This window comes from Aspergillus japonicus, assembly GCF_003184785.1.
Source record: "Aspergillus japonicus CBS 114.51 unplaced genomic scaffold BO86scaffold_65, whole genome shotgun sequence".
Taxonomy (NCBI): domain Eukaryota; kingdom Fungi; phylum Ascomycota; class Eurotiomycetes; order Eurotiales; family Aspergillaceae; genus Aspergillus; species Aspergillus japonicus.
The window spans coordinates 400-17,717 of NW_020291702.1; the positions used below are offsets into that span (position 1 = coordinate 400).

A 17,318-nucleotide genomic window follows, 5' to 3' on the forward strand; every position below is an offset into this window, starting at 1 on the left:
CCAAAAACAAGCAATCCGGTGGAACTACCCGAGTGGTTATATGCAAGCAGTATAGCAAAGCAGTATAGTCCTCAGTTGACAACATATGTTAAGCTGAAGAACGATGAGTACAACTGTACAGTACCTACACCGGAGCACCCTACCTCGAGTAGTAAGTTATAAATCACATGCATCTGACAAGGATATACCCCCATACCTCCTCCCCAGCAGCGCTACGCTATATTCAACCTCCCATCTCCTCTCCCTTACAACATCATCAAAGCCAACCACACTACCAACCACACTACAGACCATCCTCACCCTAAGTTACCTCCACAGAACAGACAAACCCAAAATGCCCGACCACCCCACAGCCACATTGACCACCACAAATACAACCCCCGCACCCGCACCCGCACCCGCACCCGCAGACCCCCCTCCCACCAGCACCTCCCCCCAAACCCCCCAACCCCCCCAGCCCCGCCCCTCAACAACAACAACAACAACAGAAGCAACAGAAGCCCGCACCGCATTCACCGCCACGCTGCGCAGCACAGCCCAAACGCACGAGACGCAGCTGCGCGAGCGCGCCCGGATCCTGCACGATAACGCATCCGCCCTCGAGCGCCAGGAGCACGCGCTGGCGGGGGCGACGGCCGCGCTGGCCGCGCAGAACGCCCAGCTCACCAAGACGGCGGACGCGGCGCGCGACGCCCTGAAGGAGATCGGCGACGTGCAGAACTGGGCGGAGGTGATTGAGCGGGAGCTGTTGGTGGTGGAGGAGACGCTGCGGTTGGTTGAGGGTCCGCGGAATCATCATCATCAGCGGGGATATGGGGATAGGGAGGGGGGTGATCTTTATCATGGGGATGGGGTTGGGGAGGGGGATCAGGATGAGGGGGAACCTAGGCTTGTGAATGGGGCTGGGAATGGGGTTGGGAATGGGAAGGTGAGGAGAAATGATACTAGAACTGGAGAGGGGGAGGAGGATGATGAGGGCGATAATGGTGATGACGAAGAGAGTCAGGGGAAGCGGAGGAGTGGGTGGTTTCGGTGGTGGTGATTCTTATTCTGGGCGTGGTTTGGTTTGCTTGGACTTGTGTCAATCGATTGCACGATTGATGTTTGCGGGATGTGGCCGGTTGGTCTATTATATCTATGCAGTATCGATGCAGACGCAATGCAGGTACACTACCTCCACGCATGCATCAACATGTCCTACGTTGTCAACCGGTATGCACCAATCATCCATTAATCGCTATAATAATCACGCCAACACCGTGCATGCCCGAAAATACTATGTATGTGTTGAAGCAAATGGCAAAAATACAAGTAACCCGCGACTGAACCAGACCCCGACGGCTCACTACATATTGGCCAGCTCGTGGTCAATCTGTTTGTCCAGGAAGGCCCGTTTGTCGCCCATCAACGTCGTTTGCAATCGTTGCTCAACCAATGCGCGCACTGTCCACGTTAGTAGTCGAAACGACCTTTAGGCACCTAGGCAATCACTCACCCTGCTTTTTCGTCACCGTGTCCAAATCCACTTCGGCCAAGCAGCTGCGGATCGCTTCCGTGATCGACGCCTCGTCCGGCCCGCTGCCCCCGCGGAAATCGAACGCGCTCACCGGTCGAGAGGAGTAACCCCCCACCGGACTGCGCGAGTTGGGTCGCGGCCCGCCGAGCAGGTTCTCCGTGCTCTGCATCAATCCCACACTGTGGCGGTTCGTCGCCATGCCGCTGTCCTGGAACTGGCTCAAGTTGCCCATCGACATGTGGCGCGACACGTTGTGGCTGCTCTGGTGAGGGTTGTCCGTGTACCTCGTGAAACTAGACAGATGCGATTGGCGGTTGCCCGGCGTGTTGAGGAAAGGGGCCGGCGACTGGGGCGGCATGTAAGGGCTGCTGTGGCGGCCCTGCCCGGGGAAGCCCGTCAGGATCGTCGACGCAGGCTTGACCGACGAATACTGCGAGTGCATGTCGTCCATCTCCATCGCCATCTCGTCGCCAAAACGTCCTGAGTACAGCTTCTCCTGGCTCATGCCAAAGTCACCGCGACGGCCGGGAAGGTTGTTGGCCAGCGCATAGTCGTCCCAGCGCTGCAGCGGAATGCTGCGCGGGTCGAATTTGTCTTCCTCCACCGCCACGACCTTCTTGTCGCCCTTCTCACCGATAACGACACGCGTGTTACCCCAACTGAAATCATCCTGTTTCCAGAAAGAGTACAGCGGCAGAACGAAGTTGTAGACCGGGTACGCACACAGATAGATGATCATCCATCCAATGTGTTGCCACTGGCGCTTGAGAAGGAAGATAATCGCCTGCAGACCGTACACACCCGCCAAGATAATGATCGAGATGATCGGGAACTGGCCCGTGCCACTGCCAACCAGATACAAGAGGTATCCCAGGTAGACACACGTAGCCGGAAGAATGAGCGTTCCGATAAGATCAACCAGGACGACGAACCGCATGCTGAACAAACAGAAGCCACACATATCCTTCAAGGCCGCAACCTCAACCAGGTTGTGGATGGTGGAGTTGATCCAACGACGTCTCTGCGAAAGCAGGACGGACCATGTTTCGGGCGCGGCCGTACTGGCGTAGGCATCGGGGATGAACTTGTAGGACATGTGAGGGAAATGCTTCGTCATGAGCGTGGTCAGGAAACGATCCTCTCCCAGAGACAAAAGGTTCTTCTTGTGAAGGGTGTCCACTTCAGGGTCAGCATATTCGACGATGACCTGATCGGAGATGATGAGGGGGCGACCCTTGTCGGCGGTGCGCAAGCGATACATGCAGAAACTAAAGCCTGTTAGTAACGCACCAAACACTCTCGTATCAGCGAACTTACCATCCCGGAAGACAGGTGACGGTGCCGAACAGCGATTCGAATGCCTTCGCCAAATGATGAGAAATATAGTACTCGTAGACCTGAATCATCGTCCACCAACTCCGCTCCTCGTTCTGAAGACTGGTCTCGCCACAAATACCGGCAATCCGCGCATCATTGGCACATGCAGCGACAAGTCGATTCAGGGAATCTTCCCGAACACTAGTATCGGCGTCCACCATCAGGCAGTATTCGTACAGCTCGGGGTCAACGCCAATCACGTTATTGATCTGATGGAAGATCTCAAGCTCAAGCGGCGTCATGGGGGAGCGATGGTGAACGCGGTTCAGGAACTGCATCAAGAGAATCTGCGAGTCACGCTTGCCACGGTTTCCAGGCTTGGGCTTGCTCTGCTCCGACTCCTTACCGACCTTCACCACAACGATGTACGGAACCACATTGCCTTCATATTCGTAGAGACCAGAGTATACCTTTCCGTAGTTCAGTTGCTCGTTTCCTTGTCCGATGGCCTTGCAGGGTAACGCAGGAGGATCGATCTTGGGATCCACGCCAAGGATATCCAGCACGATCTTGGGAGTTGGCCGGTCATTACCACCACCGACAATCATACCGTCACAGATCACGAAAATGAGCTTCCGCTTGTTATCATATTCGAGGGCAGTAAGCGAGTCCAGACCTTGGCGCAGCGCATCCTCACCCTCAGTGTACGCAGGGACCATGCAGATAACGAACTTGTCTTGCGGAGCAGGCCGACGCTTGGTACCGAACTGCAGAGCGGCAAGGAACTTGACAACAATCACAGCACAGATCATCACCGTGAATGCCAGCAAGATCCAGTTGTTGACCGTACACCTCGGGCTGTTGCGGAAGTCGACTTTGCCCTTGTAGAAAACGTAGTCTAGACATGTCTGGGCATTGCGGAAATCCGTGCTGTTTCCCCACTTCGACGTGACGTCTTCACCGGCATAGTTCTTGAAAAGCGTGGTCACGCTGCTAGGAAGATAGTCATAACCGTTGCTGTCATCGAACAAATCCGCCGTGTAGAAATAATCCGTCAGATCATAAATCTTCTCATTGACAATGACCCAGTACCGCGAACTTGAGTCAGCCTCCTCCTTGACCTTCTTCCTGGTCCAAACAAGAGGCCCCTTGTAGTACCCTTTCATCTTGGGCAGGAAGATATCCTCGTACCAAGTGATGTTGTGTAGCGCCGTGGTCGTGCTTGGAGTGTTATAGGGACCGCACTTGTGTTCCGCATTGGGGTATTCAATGGCGCTGGTGTCGTTGTATTGCATTTGAATTGACTGTTCCGTGACAAAGTGACCGCAGAAACGAGTCAGCGGAGGAGGGAAGTACGGATCCAGGATCTCTCCGGCGAAAGGCTTCATGTTGGTGGTGGTCGTCTCGATACTGCTGTCACTGTGCTGTTTACGCCAGAACTTGCTGATGTCGTATACGTTTCCATGGACACTGACGTAGAAGTCATTGTTGCCTACATGCCAACTGAGCTCCTTTTCGTTCCAGACTTTGTTCTTGTTCGGACACAGAAGGTCGCCGAAAGCGATGATATAGAAGCAGACAATGCCGTTGAACAGCAAAATTAGGAAAACGAGAACGAACTTCTCTCTCCAGGCCATTCGGACGTCAGGACGTTTCATGCGACCAAACCAGCGGAGGGCGAAAGAGGGGATCCAAAAGGTCAACGCCCACACAAAGGCGACCCAGGCACGTCGCACCTTGGTGATGGGCTTCTTCTCGATGTGCTTGCCGTCGCCAAACTCCGGATCAAGCTCGCCTTCGTACCGGGCATAATCCTCGTCCCATTTCCTCGTATCACCTTTGCTGCCGAGGCCGTAGTCGCCTCCACTCATGTGAAGAGTGTTGGGGACACTGGGCGCAATAGACTTGGCCAGGCCGCCATGAACACTGGGCACGAGAGTACTTTGTCTTTGAAGCAGGTCATCCCGGCTTCCAAGAAGGCTAGTCGATTCTACGACGGGAGTTCCGGCGTAATGCGGATCAAGCATAGTGCTGCCGTAGATAAATGGGTTCACTGGCGGCGACTCGTCCGGTTTGAGATCGAGCATCGTTTCAGCCTCCCACCAAGCGCTCTCTCGCATCCAGATACGCTGGTGACCGACGAACGCGTCGCCATTGGTCCATCCTCTTTCCATCAACCAGCTTTCAACCCCCTCTCTGCCGTCGGCGCAGCCAAGTCGGTGGTAACGGCTCACGAACTCGTCCACATCGAAATCCGCGGTGAAATCGAGATGTTTGAGTCGTCTGTTGGCCCATTCAGCAAACCGCCATTCGCGCAATTGACGGGAGACTGCCGCCGCCGACCAGCCGGCAGCCGGAAGGGTGGGGTTGAGATTCTGGGGAAGCTCGTCCGTTGGGTGCAAAGAGATGTGATGCCACACTCTGCTACTTCCCAGAGTGTTGATGAGATCGAAGCGGCCCTTTTGGCCAACCGTGATACCTTCACTCTCGACAGGCAGTATAAGGCGTCGGAGGAAAGAGTCCCCTTCCACCTCGAAGCCGACTTTCTCGAGTACCTCCTGTCGCCGCGCGATTTCGTATTCACGTTCTCGCCAGGCATTTCCGGTGGTAATGCCAAGGTCGGGCTCGACCTGTGCGACTGCCGCGTTCACGTCGTTGGAAACTGCATGTCCAACCGCAGGAACGCTGACGCCGTCCTCCTTCATTTCCGCATTGATACCAATGCTATCGTCGAAGACTTCTCTCATTGCCAATGCTTTGCCCAGGGCGGGTCGAGGAATGTCCACCACCGTGATGGCAACAGTATCGTCGTCAGTCCATTGACCTCCAGGGCCGGAACCACCGCTCATACTGGGGCTACTTTCCAGCATCGCTTGGAGCTCGCTCGAAATGGCCTCGTTCGCTTTGCCAATGACCCAATCGACGAGGGCTTCGTATATTCCAGCAATAAGCACCTCCCGTTCATCGGTCGAGCACTTGCGGGCTAGAATTTCCGGGTCGATCCCTAGGAGGCCGCCGACCTCCTCACATGCCTCCTCTAGGACCTCCTGATCGACGAGCAACCCGGCCGCATCGCCCAACTTCAGCAATCCGGCCAGTGTAGCCAGTAGGCCACGCAAAGAGGCTCCCTTGATGCCGATGGCCTTGAGCGCGGCCCGGAAATCCTCTGCTGCAGCGGCATCGTCCGCGGTCGGGATATAGGAGGGTGGGGTGTAGGTTCCGGACTTGTTTAGCAGAGAATACTCCGATGCGTCCTTCAGGTTTAGGAATTCGCGCTCGGCGGGGGTGGACACGGAGGCTAGGAGGTAGTAGAAGACGTCAAACGCACGAAAGCCCGGCTCCGGGGCAATGTCAAGAAGTCCCTTGCGTACATTGATCCCGGATGTTGACAGCGACAACGTCAATCCTACAATGTCCCCTTTCAGATTAAAGGAGTAGCGAGTAGCAAGAGCAGAGTAAAGGGAATAAGAAGGGTTGAAGGACGTGACGGCGGAGACGAAGGGTCGAAGAGCTGTCAGCGCGGTGAAGGTGACACTCGGGGTCGAAAGTGGCAGGGCTGCCAGGAATGGCTCCAATATGGAAGGGGTCGACTGGTGTGCGGAGCTGTTGCAGGTTAGTAGACTGAGAAAATTTGTGCACAGCAGGATCTTGCATACCAGAGCACAATGCAGCCGTCCTCCGCTCGTCGGCGCGCATGCTCCCAGGCCCGGAGCGCGATCTCACGGTCTATCGTGCCTCCATCCTGACCGTTTGAGGTGGCCCGCGAGGCAGTAACCCAGGTATTTACCACCAGGCTGGTTGCTGCGTCGAGTTGATATGCTTGAGCCGAGTTGTAGTAGGCATGCAGCGCATTCAGAAGTGTGGTTGTTGTTACAGGGCTCGGCGAGTGTGCACCTGGCCGCGAGGTCGACAGGCCAGCGGAATGGCCCGAGTAAACGGAAAAGCGAGTGGACATGGTTGTTGTTCCTGTTCACAGCAGCTGACAACAGTCAAGTCAAAATACTTTGCAATAAAGAAGTTGCCCAAGAAGCCCGATCCAGTGTCCAATAAATAAATGTATAGGCTGGGTGGCTGGTTATAGCATGGGTCTTGGGTTGGCTGATTCGAAGGCGGGCGATCAAGCCATGAGCATGTCTTGGTGGTTGTATGGCTGTAGCTTGTTGGTTAGAATAAAACCGTGTTTCGTTGTGTGAATATCGAAAAGCCCGACCAAAATAGTCTATCAAGTCTCGAGTATGTATCAGGTGAATGTCTTCTGAGCGAGTGTCAGGGACGGTAGTCGGTAGCGAATGTTGGAGGATCGATCGATTAAGATTAGATTGCTCGAGAGGGGGGGGAATAGCTCGAGAAAGCGAAAGACTAGAGGGAGATGAGGAGATAGGATAGCGACAGAGATGAAGAACCGCAGAAAAAAGGAATTAAACAATGCAGGACAAGCAGCAATGGAGGGAACAAAAGCCAAGATGAAGATGGAGATGCACAGCAACAGCGCAGGAAAGAAAGCAGCAGCAGCAGCAGCAGCAGCAGCAGAGGAGCGAATTGATCGAATGTTGTTTGTACCAAATACTACCACCAATACTCTCTACTCTCAGTTACCAGTCAGAGCTTAGCTCGATCGGGATAGTCAGGTATGGGTAAGTATGGGTCGGAGCGGGCTGAAAATTACTGGGACTTTGGGGGTAGATTACCGATTACGGATTACGGATTACCGCTTACCGCCGAAACTAGTACGGCCCCTGTCTGCACATTACCAGTTTACCAGTTGCCCACTAGCTTCCAGCAGATACCCGCCAACCTGCGGGCGCAGTTTGGGTTTCAACGTTGTCATGGAATGATAGAAGTATTTTTGCAATAACCGGGAGAGACTATCAGGTACTCAGTTACTAGCCACTCAAACTAGCTAACTTTAAGCGGTCAAGTGCAGGAGACAGATACTAAGCAGCAGAACTATCCATGGGTAGTCAACGTAGTCTCCGTATTCGGGCCAGGAGACCTTACTCAGGTGGTAGAATGGTGGTCAAATGGGCAGTCGACTAGTGACCTCCCTTGCCCCCCCCCTTCTCCCCTAATTGTGTCTCTGACTCCATCGCTCTCTTCACCGGGAGATAATAAAAAACTAGGTGCAATGTGTGTGTATTCTATCTCTTTCACTTCCTCTATCTTTTCCGAGTTTTCTTCAAGCGAGGCTCGACCAATGTCATGTGGCGTGCTTAACGTACTTTGGCTGCAGCCAATCGGTGAGGCGGAGTAGAATTGATCCATGGCTTTAGACCCTGGAGGGTAACCCTATAATTGGCAACAAAACTGAGTTGTTGTCTCACACCTCTTCAACAACAACTGTTGTTGTCTCAGCCAGGAGGCCAATTAAGGTGGCTGCCCTTGTCTTGCCACCCTTTGACTAGCAGTCTCGCCGCTCTGCTATTTCTGGATTTCCTTCCAGCATGGAGGGGTAGCTGTCATATGCTGTTCAGAGACAGTCTTGCATCCAGTTCATCCCGGATTGGCTGCGGCCGGGGATAGATTTTTATTTTTGTCATTGCAGGACACTTCCATCCATGCCTGCTCACTAAATGCTGTGCTGAGTCTGTTCGTGTGTTACCAGACTGCAAGATACCCACCCCACACCTCTCAGCCTGACTACTACACGGGCAAGGTGTCCAAACCATGGTGATACGTGTAAGAAAGTTAAGCCTGACTCGGATGCTGTAATGATACGGGGTACTACGGTAATATCAATGTCGCTTTGCTGGCCACCTCGCATGATTTGCCTCCTGCCCATCAATATCAATAAATTGCTGTAGATTACTGCTGCAGAAGTTAGTGTCGTCGGGGTACTCCGTACAGACGCTCTACAAAGAGGGGGGGCAAAAGAGGGAGGAAAGGGTGCACGGCTGACTAATGAACCCTGTCTCTCTTTGTTGGAGAGGGAAGAAAAAAAACAAGAAACGAAAGGGGGCTTCCCTTTCCCCCAACTTCGTGGGTCCGGGCAAAAGAGAAGAAGAAAAAAAGATTCCCACTTTTTTTTCTCGTCAATGCTGTTGGTCACAAAAACACCCCTAGTTTCACGCTTGGCTGGATTGGGCAATAAGATCGAATGATCGCTCCACTCCACCCGAATTCTTCCTTTTGGGTTGGATTGCACTGCTAAACTGCTCAGGGTCTCCCGGATGATCCTGATCACCAACCACAGACGGCACCAAATGTGGTGCTCCAAACTTGGCATCACCGTCAGACTGGATCGAGTCTGACTACTTATGATCTCAAATGTCTCTCTTTCTGGAGGATCTCCATATCAGATCCTGTCCGCCTCCCGAGTCTCCATCATCATCATGACTGCACGTCTGCTCTCTGCATGCCGCATGGGTTTATTGCGCCCACTGTCTCTACCACCCCGTTCACCGTCCACCGTCCACATCGTATACGATGCGTGGAAGAATCCGCGCGTCGCCGAGCCCGCCCTGACTGGCGACTGCATCAGTCAGGGAAGTTGGAGCCCCCCCTCCCCTCCCCCCTTTTCGACCCTGCGCGGGTGGCGCTGAATGATTGACATGGGATTGTTTCTGTTGCGCCAGCGTTGGACGGGCAGCTCTCGTCTCACATTCTCAGCTGATGATTCTAATTCTGACTCGAAGGGGGGCGGGCAGGAGAGCAGCAGAGCGAAGAGGTCAGAGGTATTCTATCTGAGACCTCGCGGGAAAACAAAAAGACAAGACCAATGGTAATGATGGACGGACAAGTGTTTATTGATTGAAATCGAAACGATTGGTACCTCAGGGCCCGGCCCCCCCGACCCTAACCAGAAGTCAGCCAGTCAGCCAGTCGAGCCTGAGCCAGAGAGACCAGACCATTCCATTCCCAGGGAAGCTTCGCCCAACCGGTTTCTGTACAGCCCTCCACCACCCAGTCCACCTGGATTCGGATCCGCGGGCCCTCGGCTGTCAGGTGCAGGATGCAGCCTCCAAAAATAATTCTCCCCTCGCAGCATAGGATGGGATTTTATGCTCTAGTCCTCGTAATGGCCGAAGAAAAGGCTGCTGCTAATATGTACTGTACTGTACTCCGTAGACTACTACCGTAAGAGCAGGTTGCCCGGCAATTAGTGAAGATAAAAGAAGAACTGTGAGGATTGGTGAATGAAAAATACGTAACCCTTGGCCCTTTACCATTTTACTAGTAACTTTCAAAATTAAAGTCCCCTCTTTTTTTCTCTCTGTTTCTTTTCTTCCCTTTTTCCCCCCGCTGCCCATAAAAAGATCCATCCATACGGACTTACCCCATACGGTAATATACTTACCAGACTGGACCAGGAGTGGATTCCCTTTATCAACATTGTCCGATGCGTTTGTTCTTGTCTTGTCTTGTCTGTCTGTCTGTCCGTCCGTCCCCAGAAAAAGCTACCCGTTGTTAACTGGTGTTGCTTCTTCCTCTTTCTCCTTCGATTTTTCCATCTCGCTGTTGCTCCTTCGCCGTTTTTGTGGTTGTTGTGATTGTGTTTGGCATCTGATAATCCTAATCTTAATCTCCTTCCCATTTCCCCCCCCCCCCCTCATCGACGTTCGCTTCATCTCACTTGGCGCCCGCCATTTACAATCGCTTCGAACCAACTTGCGCCCCCCTCCCATCTACCCCCCGAAGTCTGCGGGCTGCTCCAGTCGCTTCTCTCGACCTTAAAGCTTTGAGGCATCATTCAATTTATCCTTCCCTGCAAATTGCTATGATCAGTGCAGGAAATGTACCTATCTTATTTTGACTGACTATCAAGCATTGTCCATTCGAGGTAATCGCAACATTCCTGAGCCCGGAATAACAACACGCGTGCTACTTCGGCCGAGCATAGAAAGGATTCCACTAAATTCGACATTGATCCAACTGCTCTCACCTCTAAGATACCTTCGAGGTCGCTTTTCTGATCAGCTTCAGCATCCGTCGGCCTGACCCACGACCTGGGTCTTGAGGCCATAAACACCGTGAACATGGTTGCACATACCACCGCGGGACACGCCCCGTCTCATGCACAGTCCTCACTACCCTCGTTACCTTCACATCTGCAGTCTGACACACATCTGACTGCACACTTGGCCAGCCGGTAACCAAGCCCGTGTGAGCTCCTCAAAGAAATGCAAGTCGCTAACGGTGAGACACTATAGCTTCCATGTCGGGCTACCAACCGCTCGCTTGTCGTCGCAAGCTTTGATTAGTCTCAACACATATACATCGTCTGCCAAAGGTCCCGATGGCGACAAAGAGGGCAGTGCTATGGGAGAGGCGGAGGACCTTGCCAGGCGGGCATTCACTCGTCTCGGTGCACGGGGAGAGAACCAAGCCATTGTTTTCCTGTAAGCCCACTAGTGGTCGTCACAGTTGGGACGAAAGCTGACTAGATCACGCAGTGGCGAGAGTGGCTCCGGAAAGACCACCCTTCGTTCTCACATCGTTTCGGCCTTCCTCTCGTTCTCCTCCACCCCTCTATCCTCGAAGCTATCATACGCTGCTTTCGTTTTCGACACCCTCACGACAACCAAGTCCCTGACTACGCCGACTGCATCCAAAGCTGGGCTTTTCTTGGAACTCCAGTACGATGGTTCCTCATCAGTGAACCCCACCCTAATCGGTGGTAAGATTATCGACCACAGACTTGAGCGCAGTCGCATTGCTTCCGTTCCTACGGGCGAACGAAGCTTTCACGTCCTTTACTATCTCCTTGCTGGAACGAGTGCTGCCGAGAAGACCCATCTAGGGTTTGACAATTCGATCCACGTCTCGACTGCGGCCGGCAAGCTATCTTCCGCCTCAATCGGTCACAAGCGATGGAGATATCTGGGTCATCCCACCCAGCTCAAGGTGGGCATCAACGACGCCGATGGATTCCAGCACTTCAAGACTGCATTGAGGAAATTGGAGTTCCCCCGCAGTGAAATCGCGGAACTGTGTCAGATGTTGGCGACGATCCTTCATCTGGGACAGCTTGATTTCGTGAGCGGGCAGGCCACGACGACCGGCGCGGAAGAATCTGGCGGATACTCTCACGAGGGTGGCGAGAAGGTCACCGTCGTCAGAAACAAGGATGTTTTGTCCATCATTGCGGCATTCCTGGGCTTGGGTGTGGAACAACTCGAGACCAGTTTTGGCTACAAGACTAAGACCATCCGTCGGGAGCGCGTCACGGTGATGTTGGATCCCAAGGGGGCACGGCAGAATGCGGATGATTTGGCCAGAACCCTGTACTCTCTTCTGGTGGCATATGTGATTGAGACCATTAACCAGAAGATTTGTGCCGCCGAGGACAGTGTGGCTAATACCGTCTCGGTCGTCGACTTTCCTGGTTTCTCTCAAGTCAGCGCAACCGGCTCCACGTTGGACCAGCTACTGAGCAATGCGGCGACGGAGTCCCTGTACAATTTCTGCTTGCAATCTTTCTTCGACCGGAAGGCCGATATGTTGGAACGGGAAGAGGTCTCCGTGCCAGCGACGAGCTATTTCGATAACGTTGATACCGTGCGAGGGCTGTTGAAACCCGCCAACGGTTTGTTGAGTATCCTCGATGACCAGACTAGGCGTGGAAGGACAGACTCCCAATTCCTCGAATCGGTCAGAAGACGTTTTGAAAACAAGAACCCCGCCATCACCGTGGGTTCCGCTGGCCAAGCCACGGGTGTGGTCTCACAGCATGCACGCACTTCGTTCACGGTGAAGCACTTTGCTGGCGAAGTCGAATACCCTGTTCATGGTCTTCTGGAGGAGAACGGTGACATGATCTCCGGAGATTTGATGAACCTCATGAAGTCCACGAACAGCGACTTTGTGAGAGATCTGTTTGGCCAGGAGGCTCTACACACGGTTACGCATCCCCAAGAGAAGACTGCCATTGTACAAGCGCAAGTTAGCTCGAAGCCGCTGCGCATGCCCAGCATGGCCAGGCGTAAAAATGGCCCGTCTTCCCGTCCCATGTTCGATGCACCGCCGCCTATCGAGGACAGGGATGAGATTGAGAGCCAGGCTGACAGTACGTCGAGGAGTTCCGGAAGACGCAAGAGTGCCATGATCGCCAGTGGCATTCAGGGTGCTGCCGGACAGTTCCTCTCTTCGTTGGACATCGTCAATAAATGTCTGAGCTCCCCCAACCTGAACCCTTACTTCGTTTTCTGTCTGAAGCCCAATGATCGACGTATCGCCAATCAATTCGACAGCAAATGTGTTCGCGCGCAGGTGCAGACATTCGGCATCACAGAAATCAGCCAGCGACTGAGGAACGCAGACTTCAGTGTCTTTCTTCCATTCGCTGAGTTCCTGGGTTTGGCTGAGATTGGGAATGTTGTGGTGGGGAGTGACAAGGAGAAGGCTGAGGTTGTCCTTGATGAGAAGCGATGGCCGGGGAATGAAGCCCGGGTCGGCAGCACAGGTGTCTTCCTTAGTGAACGTTGCTGGGCGGACCTTGCAAAGGTTGGCGAGCGCGTGGTCCCCGTCTACGCTGCGGGTGAAGGCTCCGACGAAGGTGGGGACGGTCTGCTTCACCCGCAGACCGCGAACTACCATGATTCCAAAGTCCGACTCCTTGGTCCAGCGGACCAGTCGCCAGGTGGTTTTATTTACGGCGAGGAAGGGAAGCAAGGGTATTTTGGTAGTCGTGATCTCGATGGACGTTCCGAGGCTGGTGCTTCTGCCTTCAACTCCGGGGACATGTTCCGGAATCTGGATACCCGTGAGCAGATGCTGGAAAAGGGCAACGACAAAAACATGGAGGAGATTGAAGATATACCTGTGTCTGGTAGTCGCAAAAGGTGGATGTTCCTAGTGTATCTGCTAACGTGGTACATCCCTGACTTCACCATCAAACTCCTCGGTCGTATGAAGCGCAAGGATGTGCGAATTGCCTGGCGTGAAAAGCTTGCGATCAACCTGATTATCTGGTTCTGCTGTCTCGTCGCCATCTTCTTCATTGTCGTCTTTCCGTCCTTGATTTGTCCCACACAGCATGTTTACTCGTCCGCTGAGCTGTCTTCGCACAATGGCAAAGATGGACACAGCTCTTTCGTCGCAGTTCGGGGTGTGGTTTTCAATTTGGGCAAGTTCATGCCCGCGCACTACCCCGATATCGTGCCCGAAACGGCTCTCAAGAAATACGCAGGCACGGATGCCACCGGTCTGTTCCCCGTGCAGGTGTCGGCTTTGTGTCCTGGCACGACAGGAGAAGTGGACCCTACAGTGCTTTTGGACTACTCAGCGACCAACGTCTCAGGCTCTGCCACCACTGTCAGTTCCACCGATACCAACATGCAGTATCACGACTTCCGCTATTTCACCAACGACTACCGACCGGATTGGTTCCAGGAGCAAATGATTTCACTCAGATCGAATTATTTCAAAGGTTGGGTCGGTTACACACCAGAGTACATCAAGACCCTTGGTGAAAAGTCACAGTACATCGGAAGTATCAACGGCAAGGTCTATGATTTGACGACGTACGTTGCGGGAGGTCGGAGAGTGGAAGCCCCAGAGGGCAAGACGGTCCCTTCCGATGTGAACCGCGATTTCATGAGTACTTTGGTCGTTTCTCTCTTCCAGGATCTTCCAGGTCGAGATTTGACAAAGTATTGGGAGAACCTGAAAATTACCGACGTTATGCGCCAGCGTATGCAGCTGTGCTTGGACAACCTCTTTTTCGTGGGTCATGTCGATACACGTAACTCGGCTCAATGTCTGTTTGCACGGTACTTCATTCTGGCAATCTCCATCTTCATTGTTTCGGTCGTGGTTTTCAAGTTCCTGGCTGCCCTGCAGTTCACAAGGAAGAATCTCCCGGAGAATCTTGATAAATTCATCATCTGTCAAGTTCCAGCCTACACGGAAGACGAAGACTCGCTGCGCCGTGCCATTGATTCCATGGCTCGCATGCGTTATGATGACAAGCGGAAACTCCTTGTTGTCATCTGCGATGGTATGATCATCGGACAAGGTAACGATCGCCCTACCCCAAGGATTGTCTTGGATATCCTAGGAGTTCCAGAATCCGTCGATCCCGAGCCTCTCAGTTTTGAAAGTTTGGGCGAAGGACAGAAGCAGCACAATATGGGCAAGATCTATTCGGGTCTCTACGAGGTTCAAGGCCACATTGTCCCCTTCCTGGTCGTTGTCAAGGTTGGAAAGCCTTCCGAGGTGGCTCGCCCTGGTAACCGTGGAAAGCGTGATTCTCAGATGGTACTCATGCGATTCTTGAACCGCGTACACTACAACATGGCCATGAGCCCGATGGAGCTGGAAATGTATCACCAAATCCGCAATATCATCGGTGTGAACCCTACCTTCTATGAATTTATCTTACAGGTCGATGCCGATACCGTCGTCGCTCCGGATGCAGCAACGCGCTTCGTCTCTACACTGTTGGCTGATACTCAAATCATCGGTCTTTGCGGTGAAACTGCTTTGTCTAACGCCAAACACTCGGCCATCACCATGATGCAAGTCTACGAATACTACATCTCACACAACATGATCAAGGCCTTTGAGAGTCTGTTCGGATCAGTCACTTGTCTGCCAGGTTGTTTCACAATGTACCGCATTCGCTCTGCAGAGAGTGGGAAGCCTCTGTTCGTCAGCAAAGAGGTTATTGAGGCCTACTCCGAGATTCGCGTCGATACACTCCACATGAAGAACTTGCTGCATCTTGGTGAAGATCGTTATCTCACCACACTCTTGATGAAGTTCCATCCCAAATTCAAGACCAAGTATATCATCGCTGCCAAGGCCTGGACTATCGCGCCTGAGAGCTTCGCTGTGTTCCTGTCGCAGCGTCGTCGTTGGATTAACTCCACCGTCCACAACCTGATGGAGCTGGTACCTCTGCAGCAGCTCTGTGGTTTCTGCTGTTTTAGTATGCGTTTTATTGTCTTCGTCGACTTACTCAGTACCGTTATCCAGCCTGTTACCCTGGCTTATATCGCGTATCTGATTTATTACCTCGTCACCGATACTTCCACCATTCCTTGGACCACTTTTGTTCTACTCGCTGCCATCTACGGTCTCCAGGCACTCATCTTCATCTTCCGTCGCAAGTGGGAAATGCTCGGATGGATGCTTATCTACCTGCTGGGTCTGCCGATCTCTTCCCTGGCTCTGCCTCTGTACTCTTTCTGGCACATGGATGACTTTTCCTGGGGTAACACCCGTGTTATCACTGGAGAAAAGGGTCGCAAAGTCGTCATCTCAGATGAGGGCAAGTTTGATCCGGCTTCCATTCCGAAGAAGACGTGGGACGAGTACCAGGCCGAACTGTGGGAGGCACAAACTTCTCGAGACGATCGTTCCGAGGTCTCTGGCATATCTTATGCCACCAAGTCCTACCACCCCATGCAATCTGAGTACGGATTCCCGCCCTCGCGGCCCATGTCTCAATTCGGCATGCCTCGCTACTCGTCTCGGATGTCCTTGGCCCAGTCGGAGATTATGAGTCGTCACATGGACATGGAGATGGAAGACCTGTCTCATCTGCCTAGCGACGATGCTATCCTGGCCGAAATCCGGGACATCCTCCGCACGGCGGATCTGATGACGGTTACGAAGAAGAGCATCAAGCAGGAGCTTGAGCGACGATTCGGTGTCGCGTTGGATGCTAAGCGTCCCTACATCAACTCAGGTAAGCAGCCTTGTTTGTTCCTCTGTGGGTTAAATCTATGGTTACTGACTTCTTCACAGCTACTGAGGCTATTCTCGCCGGTCACCTCTAGGTGAAGATCGCATAGCTGTATTCTTTCTTCGACTTTCATGATAAACACGCCCTTACTACTGTCTTGGCGATAATTTCCCTCCCATGGTCAATACTGTTTGTTATTGATCATCGTCGCGCATCGCCGCCGCTTTCTCCCTTCCCGCCTGACCCTCAATCCGAACCTTCGTGTCTACCTGACCCTCTTGACACCTCTGACATGGTTGCCAATGATATGTTCCCACCTTGTTCTCGACTGTGTTGTTATCTTGCATTCACTGAGTTGCTTCGCTCCATTTATCTCTTGGCATCGGCGTTTGTACATTACCACATGTGTGGCATATTTTATTCCTGCCTCTTTCTTTCCTTTCCTGCACCTCAAGGATGTATTATTTGAGCGGACAAAGCTTTTTTCCCCTATTTTCTCATTGTTGTTTCTGTGTCAAATCCTCTATCTCTATTTTATTAGACATTTTCCCATCCATATTAGATGAGTTTCGTGGGTTGGTGGACAACTATTATCCTCTTTGACGATCATTGCGTACATAGATTGATGCGAAAATTTTAAATGCGATTTTTGGGGTCTCATACTGAGTTGATTATGTAGTAAGGGGTTACTTAGTAGTGTTGAGGATGTGATATCTCCGGAGCATGGAACTGATTCATTGATGGCCTTTGTAGGTGATAAGAACCTGAGGTTACCAATTCCTGCGTGGGGTTCCGCGTATTTCATGGGCTGAATCACGGGGTCGGATTATCCTGACAGTATCATTGGGACCAGACCTA

General features: G+C 52.8%; 6 protein-coding genes across 6 annotated transcripts; 3 read left to right on the top strand and 3 right to left on the bottom strand.

The window, feature by feature from the left end:
• Positions 1–334: 334 nt before the first annotated feature.
• Positions 335–1,042, top strand: BO86DRAFT_382540 (uncharacterized protein; the record flags this gene model as incomplete). Its single annotated transcript, XM_025670815.1, has 1 exon — positions 335–1,042. One exon carries the CDS (start codon positions 335–337, stop codon positions 1,040–1,042), a length of 708 nt encoding a protein of 235 aa, XP_025523806.1.
• A 165-nt stretch (positions 1,043–1,207) lies between these two features.
• On the bottom strand, positions 1,208–7,108 carry csmB (putative chitin synthase). Its single transcript, XM_025672755.1, has 5 exons — positions 7,044–7,108; positions 6,490–6,983; positions 2,834–6,436; positions 1,496–2,784; positions 1,208–1,443 (listed from the first exon to the last, which is right to left on the bottom strand). The coding sequence occupies exons 2-5, from the start codon at positions 6,786–6,788 to the stop codon at positions 1,346–1,348; spliced, it is 5,289 nt and encodes a 1,762-aa protein (XP_025523807.1). The 5' UTR covers positions 6,789–6,983; positions 7,044–7,108; the 3' UTR covers positions 1,208–1,345.
• A 1,067-nt stretch (positions 7,109–8,175) lies between these two features.
• BO86DRAFT_201794 (uncharacterized protein) lies at positions 8,176–9,119 on the bottom strand. The gene has a single exon (XM_025666753.1). It carries the CDS (start codon positions 9,054–9,056, stop codon positions 8,400–8,402), a length of 657 nt encoding a protein of 218 aa, XP_025523808.1. The 5' UTR covers positions 9,057–9,119; the 3' UTR covers positions 8,176–8,399.
• A 791-nt stretch (positions 9,120–9,910) lies between these two features.
• Positions 9,911–10,585, bottom strand: BO86DRAFT_201878 (uncharacterized protein). Its single transcript, XM_025666756.1, has one exon. It carries the CDS (start codon positions 10,362–10,364, stop codon positions 10,020–10,022), a length of 345 nt encoding a protein of 114 aa, XP_025523809.1. The 5' UTR covers positions 10,365–10,585; the 3' UTR covers positions 9,911–10,019.
• On the top strand, positions 10,586–16,658 carry chsE (chitin synthase class Va). The gene is made up of 4 exons (XM_025666755.1): positions 10,586–10,919; positions 10,981–11,169; positions 11,224–16,463; positions 16,523–16,658. The coding sequence occupies exons 1-4, from the start codon at positions 10,807–10,809 to the stop codon at positions 16,552–16,554; spliced, it is 5,574 nt and encodes a 1,857-aa protein (XP_025523810.1). The 5' UTR covers positions 10,586–10,806; the 3' UTR covers positions 16,555–16,658.
• BO86DRAFT_201799 (uncharacterized protein) lies at positions 16,659–17,123 on the top strand. The gene has a single exon (XM_025666754.1). The coding sequence runs from the start codon at positions 16,763–16,765 to the stop codon at positions 17,024–17,026; it is 264 nt and encodes an 87-aa protein (XP_025523811.1). The 5' UTR covers positions 16,659–16,762; the 3' UTR covers positions 17,027–17,123.
• Positions 17,124–17,318: the final 195 nt, after the last annotated feature.

Excerpts from the sequence above, each read along its gene's own strand:
- chsE (XM_025666755.1), top strand. The coding sequence starts at position 10,807 with ATGGTTGCACATACCACCGCGGGACACGCCCCGTCTCATGCACAGTCC. Across the intron at positions 10,920-10,980 it reads ACTGCACACTTGGCCAGCCG|CTTCCATGTCGGGCTACCAA; the intron begins GTAACCAAGCCC and ends GAGACACTATAG. Across the intron at positions 11,170-11,223 it reads AACCAAGCCATTGTTTTCCT|TGGCGAGAGTGGCTCCGGAA; the intron begins GTAAGCCCACTA and ends TAGATCACGCAG.
- BO86DRAFT_201794 (XM_025666753.1), bottom strand. The coding sequence starts at position 9,056 with ATGCCAAGTTTGGAGCACCACATTTGGTGCCGTCTGTGGTTGGTGATC.
- csmB (XM_025672755.1), bottom strand. The coding sequence starts at position 6,788 with ATGTCCACTCGCTTTTCCGTTTACTCGGGCCATTCCGCTGGCCTGTCG. Across the intron at positions 6,437-6,489 it reads GACGGCTGCATTGTGCTCTG|CTCCGCACACCAGTCGACCC; the intron begins GTATGCAAGATC and ends AACCTGCAACAG. Across the intron at positions 2,785-2,833 it reads GTCACCTGTCTTCCGGGATG|TTTCTGCATGTATCGCTTGC; the intron begins GTAAGTTCGCTG and ends AACAGGCTTTAG.
- BO86DRAFT_201799 (XM_025666754.1), top strand. The coding sequence starts at position 16,763 with ATGATATGTTCCCACCTTGTTCTCGACTGTGTTGTTATCTTGCATTCA.
- BO86DRAFT_201878 (XM_025666756.1), bottom strand. The coding sequence starts at position 10,364 with ATGGGAAGGAGATTAAGATTAGGATTATCAGATGCCAAACACAATCAC.